This window comes from Leptosomus discolor, chromosome 14 (assembly GCF_034619465.1).
Source record: "Leptosomus discolor isolate bLepDis1 chromosome 14, bLepDis1.hap2, whole genome shotgun sequence".
Classification (NCBI taxonomy): domain Eukaryota; kingdom Metazoa; phylum Chordata; class Aves; order Leptosomiformes; family Leptosomidae; genus Leptosomus; species Leptosomus discolor.
In genome coordinates, this window is record NC_141404.1 from 7,969,330 (window position 1) to 7,989,075 (window position 19,746).

General features: G+C 36.5%; 1 protein-coding gene across 5 annotated transcripts in view; it reads right to left on the bottom strand.

Moving 5' to 3' along the window:
- Nucleotides 1–19,746, bottom strand: part of TRRAP (transformation/transcription domain associated protein) — a 96,463-nt gene that overhangs the window by 20,677 nt on the left and 56,040 nt on the right. For 3 of the 5 annotated variants that reach the window (XM_086473317.1, XM_086473315.1, XM_086473314.1), the window contains 10 exons: nucleotides 19,283–19,570; nucleotides 17,862–17,999; nucleotides 17,364–17,476; nucleotides 16,738–16,873; nucleotides 10,685–10,876; nucleotides 7,131–7,326; nucleotides 6,611–6,876; nucleotides 5,752–5,852; nucleotides 3,122–3,323; nucleotides 1,816–1,980 (listed from right to left, as the gene is read on the bottom strand). In XM_086473317.1, the coding sequence (XP_086329443.1) occupies nucleotides 1,816–1,980; nucleotides 3,122–3,323; nucleotides 5,752–5,852; nucleotides 6,611–6,876; nucleotides 7,131–7,326; nucleotides 10,685–10,876; nucleotides 16,738–16,873; nucleotides 17,364–17,476; nucleotides 17,862–17,999; nucleotides 19,283–19,570 (1,797 nt within the window). Of the gene's footprint in view, nucleotides 1–1,815; nucleotides 1,981–3,121; nucleotides 3,324–5,751; nucleotides 5,853–6,610; nucleotides 6,877–7,097; nucleotides 7,327–10,684; nucleotides 10,877–16,737; nucleotides 16,874–17,363; nucleotides 17,477–17,861; nucleotides 18,000–19,282; nucleotides 19,571–19,746 lie in introns of all 5 variants that reach the window. The other 2 variants (XM_086473313.1, XM_086473316.1) reach the window with 1 other exon arrangement.

A 19,746-nucleotide genomic window follows, 5' to 3' on the forward strand; every position in this document is an offset into this window, starting at 1 on the left:
GAAGGCCCATTAGAGAGTAACTCTACTCCACCTAATTGTGGCACTTAACGTAAGGGGTTACCAATTTCACCCAAAAATAAAAAAGATTTTATGGCTTCCCTAAAAAAAGTTAGAGAGATATTAAGATTCAGCATCCCCTTTAAAATCTGTAAATGTCAGTATCTATTAAAGGAAAGAAATGATGTTGTCTAAGTACTACCCACAATAGAGCACATCTTAAGACATGATTAGAGGCTTCTCCAGCCACAATTTTACTAAATCACAGATTCTTTCTCCATCCAAATGGGTGTGGTAAGTGGCAGAAATTTTGCAATGGCATTTAACTGTTCAGTAATATGATATTTATGGCAGATTACTAACCTAACACACATATGCTTCATGCTATAATTCAAGAGTAAATTGTTTGAATAGAATTGTAAGGTTTAGGTTCTAGTACTTCTGTAAATTTAAGAGTTTTAAATTTGCAACATGGAAAACCTGCTACTTTTTCATTCTGTATTCCTTCATGGACCTGAAGTTTAAAGGCAAGATAAACAAAAATATTTGCGATATTCATGAGTTTAAGTTCCAACTACAGTAGAACTTTTTATTTATTGAGATGTGATTCTAAAAGTTTTATACAGATCTCAATAAATAAAAAGTGTCTACAACTCATTGAAATAAGTTTTTTTCTGTCAGCTATCAGAAGACAGCTGAGCAAGACAACACCAGGTCATACGCATCAGAAATTTTGCCTAAACAAAATTTCTTAAGCTGTGCATATTCTCTTCAAAGTTTCATTTTACTTTTACGGAAAGAAAGGGAAGGGAACACTTACACATATGCAGACACTTATGCAAACACACATGGACTTACTCTCTCTCTACAAAAATACATATTCTTAGACCTTTGAAAGAACAAAGATAATGGACAGTATAAAAGGAGCTGGATATCATAGAACAGTCCAAGTTAGAAGGGACCCACATGGATTATCGAGTCCTTATGTCAAAAATCCAAAGTGGAGGGAAGGAAAGAAGAATACAGTGAGGAATTCAGCACAACAGCTGTCCTTTGCCATTTACCAGGAAACAGTGGACCACTGCAGACAGAAGTGGCCTGGGGTACAGGCTATTGTGAGAGCTTCACATGTTCACCTGTACATTAATAGGACTTCACAATTGTTTTACATTAACCTGAATGAACAAACACCAAAACACTTCCAGGTTGTGCACATGCTAAAACAGAGCTGAAGTTAGAATGTGACTAGTTAACATCTCTGGAGCAGTAACAAAACAGTATCTAAAAAGCACATTAACAGAAAGATGTCACCTATTCTCCCTTAGTCTACAGACATGCTTAAAACAGCTTTATTCTGAGATACAGGTATCTGTTCTATTCTTAGATCCTGCTTCAGTGCAGAGAGCAAAAGGCAGTAAAATCTTAAAATCCCTAAGCAAGATTATTCAAAACTCATATCTGTCAGTTAAGAGCTATAAATCCAGGAAGTCAGTTTCTTCATCTAACTCCCTAAATCTTATATGTGTTCTCTAATATTCACAAAAGTGTAATAAATAGAATTCCAGAGGTAAAGCTATAATGCCTCGTGCACATACGGCATAAAATTTCACTGGATTTAACCTCATTAAGCAACACTCACTTTGAAATTTAAAATACTCTACTTATAAAGAGAAGTTACCATTTTTTAACTCAGCAACAGTTGCAAATAATAGCATTTTTAAAGCTTGCCATTTTCTTAATTTGCTTTGAAAAATATTTCTATCTCATCTTGAGAACAACGTCTGCAGACAACAAAGAATTAGCGATTATCTTCTGTACCTGACTAATGAGGTTCAGCAGGAGTTTGCCCTCTGAGCCAACCAGGCATGTCAACAGCTGTGGAATCCAGGCCAACCACTGAATGGGTGGGACACCAATACAGTACTTGTCTACCGCATCAGCTAAGGTGTTCTTATCATCATCAAAACTCAGTAGCCAAAGAACCTAAAAAAGAATTTCAAGAGAACATCTCAGTGCTTAAATTCAAGACACATCAATCACTATGACGCACAGAAAACCAGAGATATTTTATTAATATGATAGTGGAGTCCTTGTACACGTTAAAGTTGCCTCAGACACAAGAAGTTACATTCATTGTGCCTGGCCAATGTCATTTTCTCCCTTAACAATAATATTTAAAGGATGTAAAAAATAAACACAAGTGTACTACTTGCTATGAAACAAGACAGAAGAAAGCATTCCATAAATTCTTTAGGGGTTTGGGGTTTTTTTTTGGGGGAGGGGGGGATGTGAAAAATTAGGCATGTTTATAGAACCCTAAATAGGTTATTCAGATAAATTAACTTTGCTACAAGATCTTGAGTATTTCTTTGGGTGTTTTCAATTATTTTAACTGTCCACCCCAATGATACTTGTTCTACAGTTTAATTTGAATGCAAATATATTAAGCACTGACTAAAAATTACTAACAGTTATGCAACCAGACAGGGAGAATAATACACTTCAGAGTGCTATCGAGGCTACCTTTAATCTAAAAAATTATTTTCTGTGTTTGTTTCATGTTCAAAATAGATTCTCTTCCACAGTCTGCTATCATTTTTTAAATTTTCTTCATGAGAGAGATGAAAGTAAATATGCCCAAACTGAGAAATACATACTACAAAGAGAAATAATACTGAAATTTTGTTGAATTCAAGTAAAAATTTACAGAAAAGGCTTATTTGGAATGAAATGCAATACTGAGGTAAAAGTTAATATGAATTATCCATAGCAATGATAAACAGATATCAAATTCCATTACTTTTTAAACAACTAAAGGATGCCTTTCTGCAGGTATTTCACCACATTATATAGCAGAAATGCTGGATGTGATTTGTCCCCTTTCTCCCACAATAAGGTTCCATACCTAAAGAAAACCCCAGATGTCCCAATGAAGTAGAAAAATCCAAGATGAGTTACATGCAGTGACCCAACAATAACTATATACAGACTTTCCGCCCAAATTAAAGCTTTCCATCAGTAACTGATATTTCTCTAATTGCACAAATTTGGGCACTGAACATTATCTGAATGAATTTCTGAAGGGGTGTAGCTCCAGTTCTTTTTTTAAATATCTAGATCTTACCTTTGCTAAGTATTTTCTTGATTTGCTCTCATTCTGATGACGACATGCATGCAGGTAGCAAGTAATAGCAGATACACCCAGGTGAAGCTGACGTTCTTTCACAAAGATATTCTCTAGGTAATCACCCCACATTGCCCATGCTTTCACTAGCACATCATGCATTTGCACAGCTGCAGAAAAAGCTTTATTTGCTTCTTCAGACCTGTGTCATGACAAGTAAGAATATTAGTTTCATACTAACAAGAAGTTACTAAATTATATGAGAGTCAGATTTCCAACAGAGTACTCAATTACTTTCTTAATACTCACTGATATTTTTATATTAAGTTCTCTAGTCCCTTATGGGGTCCCTTAGTCCCATTACGGTCCCTTATGATTGTTTTGTCTTAGCTTTTCTTAAAGTTCAGCACTTATGAAAGTAAATGCCTCATAATGGAAACAATTCTGTAAGTGTCTGAGATCTTAATATGCTCCCCAAAAAAGCCTAAAATTGCTTCCTGCAATTGCAACTCAAGCAACGATACTGGGAGAAAGAAGAATGAATAGTAACACAAGAAGAGCAGAAGCTAATGCATCAAAAAGTGCTTTTCTGCTGAGCAAAATAAGGGAGTAAGAAAAAGCAACATTGGGACAATGTTATATTAACTGTCTTTTGGAGAACTACATCTCACTTCACTGTTCTCCCATCAAAGTAATGAAAAAATTCACAATCAACATTATCTGGAAAAAGTCAATACCTCATCCCCACAGCTTTAGAAGTTTATTTTTCAACAGAAAAAGTGAACAAATATGAAGGTTAGTCACACAGTTCTTGGTAACCAAAAGACTATTTGTCTGATACTTGTGAAGTCTTCTCTAGACTTCCTCAATTGTTCCCAGTCCAAGATTTGGCATGATTCATCCCAATATACATACAGCCCTTGAAACTATGTAACTTTTCAGGCATAAAAATAAAGGACGAGAAAACTCACATACATGTTACTGAAATGAAGAAGCTTTGAAAGTATTCCAAGTTTCCTTATTAATAGAAAGGGCTTCCCTTCTCCCTTACAGAATAAATATTGAAATAAACCATACAAAAGTAACGTAATGATAGTCTGACTAATTTTTCAAAAGTATTTTTTGTATAAAAATATTAGCTTGGAGGATTATAGCGATAAATTAAAATGACTACCTATCAAGGCAAAAGTATACATTAATTGTTATGTTACATTAATATGTTACTTGCTTTGAGAGGCTTTCTGCACCCTAGTCAAGGTTTTGAAGTGAACTACCACAGCAGCAGCCTGACAGATGACTTTGTATCTCTACTTCCCCTTTATAAAAAGGGGACTTTACAGTCGGTTTTCTTCTCTCCTCTACAATCCATCATTCTTGACACCCGAGATGACTTTTTTTAAATGGTTTCTATCACCTTGCTCAGCAAATGGGCAGCGCAGGGAGATGCAAGAGCAGAGGTGACCTTTAACTTCCAGTTTAGTTGACACACACATATCAGTAGCCACACATTCTCAGGTTCAACAGTGCCATTGTTCCTAACTGTACCCTTCCTAAATTCCTGACCCCAGCTGTGGTGCTAAAAAACACCTCTATGTTTTTTGGTAAGATTAAGAAACTGTAAGTACATCAGAATCACGTTTTAAATGGAAACCTTTATCCATTCTATCCTGAAAGAACAAATAGAGACAGTTTAGCTGCCTTTTACTGTATCTGCATGTATTGTAAAAATAAAAATATAAAAAAGATGGGGGAGGTACGGTTTCTTCTCTTTACACCTCAACTGAAACTAAGCTCACTTAAGGCCTTAAAAAGAGCCCACTGCACTTTTCATTCCGTCTATTTAAAATTCTCTCTTGTATCCACAGAAGAAGATATTCATCATTCCCTGACTTAAATTGCTATGTGAGGTTGCAGTGTACAACGTAAAACCTGACGGATTTCATTCCGCAAGTGTCCACAATGTACCAGTAAAGGAACTACTCCACCCATATGTAACATGTAGCAATACTGCCATTAAATATCAAGCATACTAAAAGCTGTTGAAATCTGAAGGGGTTTTTTGGCAGCACCAAACAAAATTTGACTGCTGAGATATTTGTTTACTGAATTAGAGAGAGATCTTCCTCAAAATAGTAAGATGCCTGTCAGCTTAAAGCAAAAATATTACAAAAGTAGTTGTGTGAAAACAAGGCTTGCACCTAGGTGTTTAACTGCTGCAATGCAAGATGTTTCCAACGCACACTGCATTAGTCTTTTCAATTCAATTATCTGAAGTGAGTGTTGCATTTCCATACTGCGTCACACACCAGATTTGTCTAAGCACTCTGAACTATGCCACCATACATTTCCCTATTCCTTGACCAGCTGCAGCTATTAACAGGACATATGCAATGACAACGAAACAAAAATGAAACAGAGATCAACCGTTACATCTTCAAACTGCAAAGGAACTCTCACACATACTTTTACTTTCTTACATATTTGTGACAAATTTTAGGCTGGTATAAACATATATATATATATATATATATATATATACACATAAACTTTCTTGCTCAAATACTGTGTTGAAATACTTCAGCTGCATTTTCCTGATGTGTGCTAGTGCCTCTTCCAACCAACATACATACTTGTTAATCTGTGCCAAGAACATTCCCTTCAACGCATAAAACTCAGCAGTCATCTCCTTGGTGAAGTACTTCAGATTGGTTGATTCAATAACTTCAAGACCCTGTTAAATAAGCCTTAGTGAGAAAAGCCTTCTAAAACGGAAGGTTTTATTAAGATGAAAGTGCCATAAAACAACAGCCAAAATACTCTCTTGAAATTTAAATAGCATGAGTTTCTAGTATCGAATTTTCATTCTTAAAATATCTGGACTGACAACAATTTTAAGTTTCCACTGACCTATGCAAATCTATTAGATACTATAGGCAACATTCATCAGGCGATGGGTTACCTTTTCCACCTTGGTTTTTATGTTATTATTATTATTATTTATATTATATTAAATTATTATTATAAGGTCCTAGTTTGCTGACCTTATAATCATGTCAGTGGGTTTTGCCTACAATCACATTTTTTCCTTTCCTTTTATGATTTCACTTCAGTTCGCCAGCACCCATCACTCATGAGTCAGACACTCAAAACTGACTTAGATCTTCAGTTAGTCTTGCAATAGTGTTGATTCTTCCTATCGCAGATGTGATTTTCAAAATCCCTTCCATTTACCTATCCTGTGAGATTTCAAAAAACGTATTTCCTCTTTTTATTCAGCTAATTTTTAACATACGCACAGTACTCAGTTCAAAGAGGACAACGCGACTGACTAAGAGCACTACTTAAAACCACACTCTATGCATGGTACAACATGGCCAATGAAATCCAGACCCTGTTCTGTATACAGGAAGTTTATTTAAATTAATATATCTGATGGCCCTTGTAATCCTCCAAGTTCCAACAACAACTTCAGAGATAAAGTTACCGTACCTGCATACATTCATTTTTGCCCATGACTCCAGCCAGCTGAAGATAACATTTAACTTGCTGGCGAATCTTCTGAAAGCAGTCCACAATGGGCACAGTTGGAATTGTATGAATGCGACTCAGTATATCCAGAGCTACGTTGACCAGCCCTTGTTTTCGAGCTATCTTTCCATACTGGATGATTGCCGATGCAGAAGCATGAACTCCCAACATAGCGTTATTGGAACTAGGATCATGCTGAGAACTATTTTCATATGCAGTTACAATAGCTAGAAATAAAACATGAAACAGTGTTATAAATTAAGTCATATATACAGCAGTATCTTACACAGCAACATACATGAAATGATGACTTAAGATAATGAAACACGTCAATGGAAACTGAATAAAAATAAACACTTGTCAAAATCAACAACATTCCTGTACGTTTAAATAAAAAAAAAAAACCACAAAGAACTTATTTCAAACAATGTGTTGTCTGGAAAATTACATGATGAATGCATGCTGGACCAGGCAGTTTTACCCTGGTAATGATGTTGTCTCCACATGAAAATGCTGCTCCAGTGGGATAAATCATCTGATACAATAGGTAACCTGTTCCTCCAAGTCTTTACAACAGTCTTCATATCATGTAAGCTGTTGTTCCTCCCCAGATTAGTTGGTTGCAATCCTGCATTTATTTGGGCTGCTTCTTGAAGTTCAATTATTTGCTGTGCTGCCTAGAAAACATTAAACAATAGAAATATCATAAAGGATAGTATAATAAGCTGGCCAATTTAACTGTTAGAAAAAGGTCTCTACAAATGAAGCCACCTTTAACGAACAAGTAAAGACAAAACTATTTATGCTGTTTTAGAGACCTGTCTGTTGGTTGCATAAATTACCTGTAACAAATCTAATCATTAACAAAAGAGCAAAAAAATCCATGAGATTCAGTCAATGACTGAAGTGTTGAATCAAACGTTGAATTCATCCACTGAATCACCAGCACTGAATTTATACCAATGGGTAGCTACTCTTAATAAACAAACCAATTACTTAATATAAATAAAGGTGCCATAAAGTACTTCCTTACATGTTTGCAAAAGGTCCTGGCATAACTTCAGGCTCCCCTCTCCTCCAGGGACGGAGTACAAGTATCAATCAGTTTATTGCATGCACACCTCATTCTGACAAGACCTAAATGCTCTAACATTATTTGGTTGCAAAAAGACGTTACTGATCTATATTTAATGTGTTCTTCCTGTAACACTGTGGGTTTGCTTGCTAGGTTTATCTTTGGGCCACTATGACGTCTTTCCTTGATAGTATAAAGACAAAAATTCCCTCATCCTCACTTATTTTGAACTGCAAATGCTTTCACAAATTATTCCTCAAATGGTTGTGTCTTGCTTTTAAGAAGCATTTTTTCTGTTAAAAAAAAACAACCCACCACCAAAATTCAAAAAAACACACCAAAGGAAAGAGTTTACTGGAATCTACACTTCCTCTTCACTCCCCATCCTTTCCCCTACACACATCTAAATAAAACCAATGTTCAGAATTCTAGCATTTTGAACTTACTTAGGTTTGAACTTACTACACCAACCCTAATGATAGAAAAGCACAAGTAAACATATATACAATGTGCTAAATACAAGGATCAAGTAAAAATACTGACCTTAAACAAAGCTTTTAACAGTACTTTCAAGAATTAAAAAACACAACTTAGTAGTATAAATTCCCTGGTCACAATCTGACTTCTTGATAGAAAATTGAATGTACAGAAATACTACCCATGTGCTCCTGAAGGTGTTACTTTAAGATATTCTACAAAGACCTTAGCTTTGAGAAGTTACTTAAGTTTACAATGTTTTTTCACTGACATCTACTACCCTCAAATTAATGAGAGGAACAAACAGAAAATGGCAGTAGTTTCAAACCTACTAAGGGGAAATTTCGTTAAAACTTCAACAACCTGAAGGAAAAGTCCACAAACTTTAATGGAATCTAATTACCTGTAGTACAAAAAAAGCCAATGTAGTATTCTCTAAGCTACCACTTGGCAGATAACACTTGTTTTCACTGTTAATCAACTAAGTAAGATAACTATTGGGGGGGGGGGGGCAGGCAGAGGTCCAAATTTACAGAGTGAAATCTCTTTAAACAAAATAAATTAAACAAAGTAATATTTTCCCATAATCATCTCAGTATCAGCTCTCACAATAGCTTAACCTTCATCCTACACTCATTCATCACATAAATTTAATTTTCTCACAGGTATTTAATCACATACTATCTGATATTAAAAAAAAAAAAGTAATTACTGCAGTGCAAATTCATGGCTGCATTTGTACCTCTGTCAGTCATCGACTAATTTATCATTTCTTCATGAGGGATATATACATATTAGATTACTTTAAAAGCTTATTTTAATTGATATCTGAAAGCATTTAAATACTTCATTTAGCAATACTAATCCTTTCATGCTGCAGATACTGCCATTCTTAGGGGAGGAAAAACTTGAAATATCAGTGAAAACTTAGCAGGAAGAAATTAATTTCATCAAGAAGCCTTCTAGTGGTATTGTATCAGCTCAAACAAATAACACGTTGTACCAATTTACATGACAACTTCCTCTCAAAATGGAAAAAAATTCCATATTCATCCACTTTATCGGATGCATCAACTTGTAATATAAAATTTGAAGGTATCGGCTACTGTGTAAGCTCTACCCACAACTACAGTCATTTTAGTAGAGGTACCTTAGATCGTGCAGATTTAGCTACTTAGAAATCACACCGGGCATGATACACACAGTGAAACTACTGATCTTAAACAGAATTATAGAAGCCACTATACAAAACAGAACTCAGAAAGCAAGGTTCTCTGCATTTTTACAGGTAAGGTTCATTCACAGTTCTCTGAGCAATGGTCCATCAAGAAATGCAGCCTTGTTATGAAATTTCAGACTGTGTTGCATTGAGGTATTCCAGAATTTCTCCCCTCGAGATGAAAGGTTCCCTTAACAGTGACAAGAGCTAATCTTCATCAGGTACATGTTTATCAGGACACCTAAACAGGAGCACAGTCAGCCTAAATGATAAATGAATGCCACGTTTTGTCCAGCTCACATACTGCATGACAAACTGAACACAATCCTGCCCCAGCCCCACTTCCACGCTCTGGCTGCAGAAAAACACTTAGCCAAATGAATACGCCGTTGTCAGAATCTACTGCAGAGTAGTCCTCAGCAAAAGCCAAAGGAGGAGCAGGAGGAATCCCGTAGGAGCTCCCTCTCCTCAGTAAATCTCCTCCCTTCACACCAAGCAGGACATTATGGCACAGGCTACACATGTAGCTAACTCCGGTCAGCTGCCCTGGCTGATTTGAGCCTACCTGGCATGGCTGGACTATGATTCTACCCCAGGGAAACCAGGAGACCCTGATGCAAATTAGAACAGTTAGCAATAGAACATAGCAATAACAAAGAAAAGCTAAGGCTCACAATTGGCCGTTTTCCTAAACGTAGAAGTGCTCACCTGAAAAGTCCTTCACTAACAACAGACTTACACAGTTTTTGGTTCTTTGACCTTAATGCTTAAGCCACAGGGTTGTTCAGAACTTGCTCAGCCTATTGGGAACACTACTCCTCAAAAAAACACCAGCATTTCTAAATACAGTTTTCCCTTACTGAGCTAACTGTAATGCTCTGGTTTAAAAACAAAAAAATATAGGAGTACATTACAGTTGACAAAATTCCATACTGCATTTATCATGTTTAACTGGAAAGAACACTTAGGAGGTTATTTCAACATTTCTGCAAATAATATACTGCAATAATACGCCCACCCAAAATGGACCTCACTTCTGCCACAAACAGAATGGATTCAGGTAAACTATAAAAACTTTAAAAGGAATCCAAATCAAAATGCACATTCTGCGAATTTTAACAAAAAATACCATTATGGAAAAAAAAAAAAAAAAAAAAAAAAAGATCAGTACTATACAGTAAAATATTTTATGTTCACAGTTACTAAAGGTTCTGAAACCTGCTACTGGAAAATAACTTGCAATATAAAAATTTTTCGTGCTTACCTGGAGAAGGGGAGTATGAACATGTGAGACTACATGAGGAAGCCTTCGCCATTCTCGAATAGCTAAGCTACTTGCCATCTCTACCAGGCGCTCAATGAAGTTAAGCTGTTGCTCTTCCGGATGGCAGATTGCCAAGTATCCTCTGTACATGTTCACTTTCCATGCCATCTCTTTTGGACAACTCAACTCCACCTGGTAACAAAATGGAAAAAAGATCACTCGTATTCCAATGATGACTTTCAGACTTTTTTTTTTTTTTAAAAGCCTTCTTAAACAAAACAGTTTTATTTTTTATAAAAATTAGCTAACTTTCTAAAAATATCAGACTAAAAATACAAAATTTTTGTTATTAGAGGAGTTTCAGCTCTCAAAGTTATCAGCAAGGGCAGGCTAGCAGATAAATTGCAAATTCAGCACCGAGTGTAAGTGCCTGCATACAACCTGCTCTTACACTGACAACTGTAGTGTAGCTCAGAGAGAGCTGAGCAAGCTGAAAGCAGTCTTGCAACAGGAGCATGAAGCTCACTGCAAACCAATTCACCCTGTATAAAGAAAAAAAGATGCTTCTCAGCAGATAATGCATACTACCTCTGAAATGCTTCAGAGACTCCAGAACAAGTCATGTCAACTTCTCACTTGAAAGGATCCCGTCCCTGCATGTCAGCACATTACACCAGCATTATACTTCCTAACTGCCTGCTCAGGGATGTTACTAAGTTTACGAGAATAAACAGTTAATGATTTTTTAAGTAATCTACAACTAACCTTCCATTTACGTCAAAGTAATCTCTGAGTACAGGTGTAAAGTCAGGTAAATCTGCTAAAATAATTTTAAAAATAATTTTATACCATTTTCTTAAAATCCTGGAACACTAGAAATATGGCAACTAAAACTAGCAAAGTACTTGAATTTTCTACCAACCAAATTCTGTGAGTATTTTACAGTAAACTTGCAGTTAACCAATCCTCACTAGCTGACACTGCAGTCCTTAAATCTAGAACTTTTTCACTTCTCTTTCCTCTGCTTTACATGAAACCCTTTATGGCTTGCTATGCAACACAGAAATCCCTCTGCATTATCTTCTGGTTGATATACTGTATCTTAACCATTACAATTGTTATTTCTGTTATCCTCAACTGACTTTCACGCCCGAGCCAGCAAAGAGAAACTGCCAGGTAGCAACCTTACACTTACACAGTGAAAATAATCTCTTTCTTTATTACATTATCTACTGGACCATTAAACACAATGGCGATGTGAGCAAATGGAAATGAGTCTTGGGTCCTATCAAAGGCCACTTGCTGTTTTAATAGCTCAACTTTAATAGGTAGATTATTAAAAATGTTTCACAAAGATTTAAGAAAACTGACACATATTTGCCATACTTTCTGACCTCTCTTGTGAATCAACCATGGAGCTTGATAAAAAACAGCCACATTAAAGAATATCAATAAAATTGGAGTAGTGAGTACAGTAGCACAGAATCAATTATTCTTTCACATCCCAATATTTATGCAAATGTGTCCTGACACTTTTACAAGAATCTGAGCAGAGCCACAGAAGCTCCATTTATGGCTTCAGCAGCATCCTCTCCTTAGTCGTTTAGTAAATGTCTCATTACTGAAAGTATCTCATTTAATATAAATGCAGCTAAAGCCTATCAGCAGTTATTCGTGGTTGTCACTTCTACTCCACTTGCAAATCTCCAAAACCTGAACCTGTCAGACACAATCTATTTCATTCTGTTCGAACTCAAGGTTTATAATATCCTGTACAACACAGTTTTTATTCTAAGCTTTAAAGATTTCTCAAATATTATTATTTCTATAATTAGCACTGAAGTTGCATGCTGGAATAGGACCCAAAATAGCAATTGTCATAATAACAAGAGAAGTTAATTTAAATGTAAATATAACATATAAGCTAATTTTTGTAGCATTTGCAGCTCATTACTTAGAGATTTGGCTTTAGATGGGCTGATAAATGATAAAATCCATCTTTAGAGATACCTATTTAATTTGAACCATCAGTGCTACAAACATTGAAAAATCCCCTTTCAAATGTTGCAATAGTTGGACACCCATAATTTGGGTTCCATCAAATGGCACAGTACCTTTAATTAATTAAACAACTTTTTTCATAGTTTAGCCTCTAAAGCAAAACATACTGATTGCATTCACCTATTTTGCCTTCTGACAAAAGGAAGTGTTACAGAAGAATAAACATACTACATTTTAAAAATGTAATATTAGTCTGATTTTGAAGAAAGTAAGACAGACACACAATTCTGCATATTTATCATGCGAGATTAAGTTGTCACAATGAAGCACGCTGTTAGATGTTTTGTATCCAGGAAACTCAATCCTGCAAGATGCTGGAATTAGAGGAAGCTCAGCATTTTTCATAATCATGTTTTTATCTTTTGCAAGTATTATGAAACTAGACAGTCAACTGTCAATTTGACATGTTATGCTATTAACTGGTAGGTATTGTTTCAAAACTTAAACAGTACTGATGAAACAATAAACCCCAATTAAGTGAGGGACTAATTCTTCTGGGTGTCTCTGCAATATGAAATAACACTGCCTAAGGCTCTGCTCAAAGCTCTGTCAGTAAAATCATATTTTAAATATGCAAGTCACCCACTTATTCCAAACTCTGGCATCTTTAGCAGAGTTAATTCCAGTAATGTCACACTATATAGCAATGCTGCAACCAAGATCAGCAAGCTCCTTTCCACTTGTGATTTAATGCAGTAAACCTTTCAGTACTACATCTGGTTTATGTTTCTACATTAACTGATCACAGATTAATAACTTTACCTACCATGAATAGAGGGTGTATTTCCTTAAAATTAAAAAAAAAAACCCAAAACCCAAAAACCCACACCAACTTCTCAATCTTCAATAGAACAGTTGATACCTCATAAAAAGTTTAAAAAATGCCAGAAAAATCTACCAGTGACTCCAATACAGAAGTCTGTCATTTGTGCCAAGAAGCATGAGGCAGCTGTATAGCCCGACATTTTATAGCAACCTCAAGAACAATAACCACCAGCTTATCCACATGGGATGGTTCTTAAAACAGCTGGGAAGAAGATGCTTAAGAGAGGATAAGGAAGAAGTTACCGAAATACGTCCAGCTTTTTGCACGTGGTAGAATTCAAAGTTTGCTCTCAGATAAATATATCTACCTATGTATTTTCTGTTGTACCTTTTCAGAAAATGGGAGGTCATTTACAGCATGTTTCCCTAGCCAGTTAAACTTCATTCACAGACACACAAAAATGTTTAATCAACACTCGGAAAGAAAAAAGATCTTCCAGATTTAAACCTTTCAAAGTTCTATTTTCTGTATGTAGTATGCCCCACACCTTCAAACTGTTCTGTAACACCCAACATTTTAAGGAGCATTCACTTGTTTATCAAACACATGGGTAGCACAGAATACAGTCTCATGAGTAAAACCCAGGAAAGGACAAAGGGAAGGTTAAATGTTTTACAAGTGCATGCTGTTCAGCAAAATGAATTACAAGCAGAACACAATAATGAACTCCATAATGAATCAGAAAGGTCAACAGCAGGAGAGTACAGACAATACACATTATCTGTTACCAGCCGAAGATGGTAACTACCTCACTTGCTGTACACAAGCTCCTTAGTTTCTAACAAAAAAAGCCAAGTACTGCGCCAGTTTCTAAAATGACATATAACACGCATGGCACATCTGTGCTGCTTCAGATGATAAATATGTCCAGACAGGCTGTGGCACCTCAATTCTTAAAGATACTAAAACCCTACTAAACAAGGCAACCTGATCTACTTGGGCCCTGCTCTCAGTGGAACACTGGACCACACATCCTCCAGACAACTCAAACTATCTGATGGTTCTGTGAACTTTACATTAAACTATAAACATACAACCATCAATGCTTCTGAGGAAACCGTGGAACATCAGAAAACTCCAAACTTGAGTTTTCCGATTCCACAGAACATCCTGCGAGTAAGGAACTTGCAGGAAACAACTCCTACTAGCCGTGCCATCTCAAAGCCTCAGCACTCTCCAAATATATATACAAATCTGTACAATCATTATGATATTTACTCCTAGCACAAAACTTACCAAACTTTTACAATTTGAGAGGAGGTAAAAATACTTTTTAGTCTTATTTCCTTTTTTCCAGTAAAGATTATGGATTTAAACAGTGTCACTTCACAAAAGCCCACTCCTTCTTGTAAGCGGTCTCAGTATTTTTACTGGTATGCCTTCTAGTATAAAGATTATACACACAAAAAATTGTTTGGGGAACACATTTGGAAGTCAATCATCTAAAAGCTAAGCATGTCCTTATGCTTATGTTTTCTGATTCTATTTACTTTAAACCTATTTTTGCAGAATCAAAAGTATTTCCCCCCCCCCGGAAGTAACCTATCCCTTTCTGTAATCCCAGTGATCCTTGTTGAAGTCCAATCCCTATCTCTCTCCCTATCAATCAACTCAAACCCGGTCTCCTGCACAGGCAGTCTCATTGATGCCCCACCGTGCAACATTTAACTCAATGCCTCTCTCCTCTCCACTACTTTTACCAAGTCTCTTACGCTTTCCCAAAGGAAATCACTTTCTTCAGCTTCTTGCTTCAGTCTATTTTCCCACTTATCCCTGGCACTCAGTCAAATTTGTACTCCTCCAGCCTCCTTCATCCTCACCTCATATTCTTCTCATTACTTCCCAATCTCAGATTCATTGTCTGAGGTTTATTACCTGGTCTTCTTGTCCCTCATCTCTCGTTAGATCTCCACTTTCCAGTCTCGACCACACTGGCTCCAACCTCTGGTGCTCCCAAGATATGTCAAAATTATACGTAATGGATACATTGCAAAATCAAATGAGACTTATTTTAAATTAAACTAAAAGTAGACTCAAAGTGAGAATAAAATTAGAAATCTAGCAGTTATTTTGCAGTAATAAAGTATTTGAGTACTTAAAAGAAAGCAAGACAGATACAGGAAGCAATCCTCAGATAGACTGTACAGAAAAACATTGCCACTGAAAGTACAACAAACCTTCTATTATGCCTCTGCTAAGCAAGGCTATTAAATCTATGAAAGCAGAAAACCAGCATGTGCCAAGTAAGTAATCCCAATACATTTCCCACCACATATAAACAACTCCAAATTTGTCACTGTCTTCACTAAAACAGTAACTATTGGTATAATCTGCAGTGTACACCAGCCTCAGCAACCAACCAACACTGAAACTGAGATCTCATGTATTGCTTTTTCAGGGTTTTTTTACAAAGGTTCCTGAAACACAGTCTTACAAATATTCCTCAGACACACTAAAGTATTTAATGACAGCTAACAAATTTAGCTGTCACTGACCCTCACATTTTCGTACAGGTCTTAATCCCCCTTCATGTGCAGTGGAGATGAACAGAATAAATTGTGTCCAGCAGTTTTAATTCTGAGCAGTAGAAGTTGAGAATGCTTTGGCTTTGCCTTTCAGGTGCTAAAAAAAAACAAACCCAGAGGCAATGGCCTTTTGCCCTTTTACACCTGGAAGCATAGTTATGTCGCCAGCAGACATGAAGATGATAATAGATGTATTTTCATACTTCATTCTCTTTCACAAAAGGAACATTTGTTCGTGTAAAATACAAGAAATGTCTCTCCCTATTATTGTGTTATTTTAAGTAATATATACTTGCAGGGGTCCCATTTTAAGCAGCTCCACATATCCCTGCTGCACACACTTCTGTGCCAAGCATTTGTTGCTTTTTAATGACTCATTACCATGCATCTTGTCTTTCACCTGCCCTGGCTAAATTTCTTACATAGTACAGCTTTATAAACAGGAAAGAGAACCAAAATTTGTCTGTTGAAATGATATGCTTCAATTGCCAAAATACCCAGCTGTGTGCTGGGACACCAAAGAAAACTCCCAGAGAGCAGCTCCCTGTGTCTGTGAAATGAACTGTAATGCTGACTTGTCAAAATGTAATCAGTAAAGTGAAGAAAGAAACTATACAGTAGCATAAAAAGCCCTCACTCACCTGCACCAGAGCCTCCTTCATAGCAGTCCAGTTTGAGACCCTCCACGCACATTCGAGCACTAGGTAAGGATTTATATGACCTTTTGACTGGCCATATTCCGTCAAAGGTTCCCACTGGTTCAATTCTTTTGAGCAACTACAAAAATCAAAAGCATTGTCAATTTGGCTACCAAAAAACCCATAACTTCAATAAAACTGACTATAAATGCTGCATATCAGAATATTACCTGCTTATTTTGTTTGTCTATGAACAGCTTTGCAAGCACTGCAAAAGTTTTATCCAGATAGAAAGATCTTATTTTTTATTTATTTATTACCAGTTATAATACAGAAATCTGTCAACAGGGAAGAGCTGCATTTTGTGTCTCCCAGAACAACTATTTTAAATAGGAAAAACAAATTTTAGCTCCAGTCTGATTCCATCAATAGCACATTAAAGTTTTACAACACTTCAGGCATATCAGTTCTGAGGGTCTGTTAAGGGAGTAAAAAAATAGCTTTTTTTATTCCCTTAAGTTTCTCCTGTGTCTGAGCTAAGTTTATTCTCATAACTAACACTTTAGCCAGCAGTGTATTCTACTTCTATTGCAGGGTAAAAACCACTTCTTGTTCTACATCAGCTTTACCGAATCCAGTGGTCTTCCCAGAGCTGATACTCAGGAAAGATCGAAGGCGAAGCATTGTTCCGTTCGTGCTCTTTTTTAGCCTTTTCCATCGCTTTTTCGTAAGTTTCTTGTGCCTAAATAAAATTCAAACCATTTTATTTTTCCATCTGCTATACATGCATTAACTCAACATTATTTTGTTTTTTAAAAAAAAGTGTTAAGAAAACTTTTATAAATTCTAAGTTTAAAAAAATAAAATAAAATTGTCTTAACTCATTCCTGAATATAATCATTATTTGTCAGCTTTACAAATGTCATGAAAAACTGATGGATGTGCTCAAAAATCTCACCTTATCTAGGTATTACCTGGCCTTAAACCAATACTTAAGCCAGTAAAGAAGCTGTGGCACTTTCTATTTTAGAAGACTGATGTTATTAATATTCAATATTTTCTTGCTGACCAGACTACTCATCTTGACAGCAGAACTACCGAAATTGCTTCTAATATCAAGAGCGTACCTGTTCAAAAAAGCCATGTTGTTCATAGGCAATAGCTGTTGCTGTCTCCGGGAATTTACAGCGTTTCTGCCATAGTCCAGCCCACATATCCTCTTCTTGTAACAAAGAGTAGAGCTCAGCAAGGGAATCCAGTATTTCCTAGAATGTTAAGCACACGTATATCTCCATAGTCAAGCTGTCCTTATAAAGCATAATAGATAACAAAACCACATGTTCAGAGAAGTGTTTATATAAACACTTTTTAAAACTGTAGAAGGCAAGCAATTAATAACAACCAAGTACTGAGAACACTGCATTACACGACACAAAAAAAACCCTATGGCTTGTACATTGATTCTTGCTTGTCTTCCCTAGTATATCAGATCAAATCATAGAAAACAGTTGTTTAACAAGCCATCAACTCGGTCTTTAATGTAAAAAGAATCTGTAGTATTTACCTTCCTCAGCTGATCACAAACATGCCTATTTGACAGACTACTAAACACCACAGCACCTGTCTACAGGAGCTCCATTTTGTTTAACTAATAATTCTTTAATTTTTATATACCAACAGACTTGATTAGGGCAGGCATATTCCCTTTGAGGAAGACAGAGACAATACAGACTTCTACTCAAGACAGATGAAAGAAAAGCATGAGAAGTAGGTAAGACACAAAGTAGTCAATGTTGCAAGTGTCTCTGTTCTCACATATGGACAGGAATTTATTCACTAAATTAAAAAAAAAAAAAAAAAAACAAGAAAAATCGACACTACTTTAATAAGCTTCTAACTACAACAATTTAGAAGTGATTGTCCTTTTGGTGAGGACACAATGGTGAGGCCACACCTTGAACACTGTGCGCAGTTTTGGGCCCCTCAGTACAAGAAAGACTTTGAGGTGCTGGAGTGTGTCCAGAGAAGGGCAATGAAGCTGGTGAAGGGTCTGGAGAACAGGTCTGTGAGGAACGGCTGAGGGAACTGGGGCTGTTTAGTCTGGAGAAGAGGAGGCTCAGTGGAGACCTTATTGTTCTCTACAACTACCTGAAAGGAGGCTGGGGATGGGGGCGGGGTGGTGTCTATCTCTCCTCCCAAGTAACTCCCAAGAGTGATAGAACAAGAGAAAATGGCCTCAGGTTGCACCATGGGAGGTTTAGATTGGATATTAGATAAAAATTTCTTCATGGAAAGAGTTGTCAAGCATTGGAACAGGTTGACCAGGGAAGTGATTGAGTCACCATCCCTGGAGGTGTTTAAAAGACATGTAGATGTGGTGCTTAGGGACACGGTTTAGTGGTGGGCTTGGCAGTGCTACGTTAAAGGTTGGAGTTGATGACATTAAAGGTCTTTTACAACCTAAACGATTCTATGGCACCATTTACTACACTGTCACTGTGTTTTTCTCTTCACATTTCATAAGGTATTTCAATTAATATAACACTACCTGTTGAGGAGGAGTTATGCTTTCCTGCTCATAAAATTCTGTTGTCTGTTTAGGCTTAATTTGTAGACTCAGTCCTTTTTCAAAGGCTTGATGCTCCAGCATCAGTGTAGAACGAAACCAGAGATTGTGAGTTTTACCCAAGTATTTCAGGACACAAGGTCTGATGGGAATGGGAGGAACACACTGTGACATTGCTTCCACAAAGCAATTCAGTGCACTTGGCTGACAATCCCGCTGTACTTGATGGCTACCGCTGCACAAGAAAGGGCTTATTTCACCTGCTAGAGCCTAGAAGAAAAAAACAACATAAGAATAATCATCTGTTCAGATTCTTCAATCAGAGAATTTATATTAAAAACCTTGTTAATACAGGGAACAATCACTTGATAACTGTACTTCTCTTTGTAAATTGAAGGGACCTATTTCTTTCAAAAGATGTATTGGTAGAGGTATACAGCATTCAC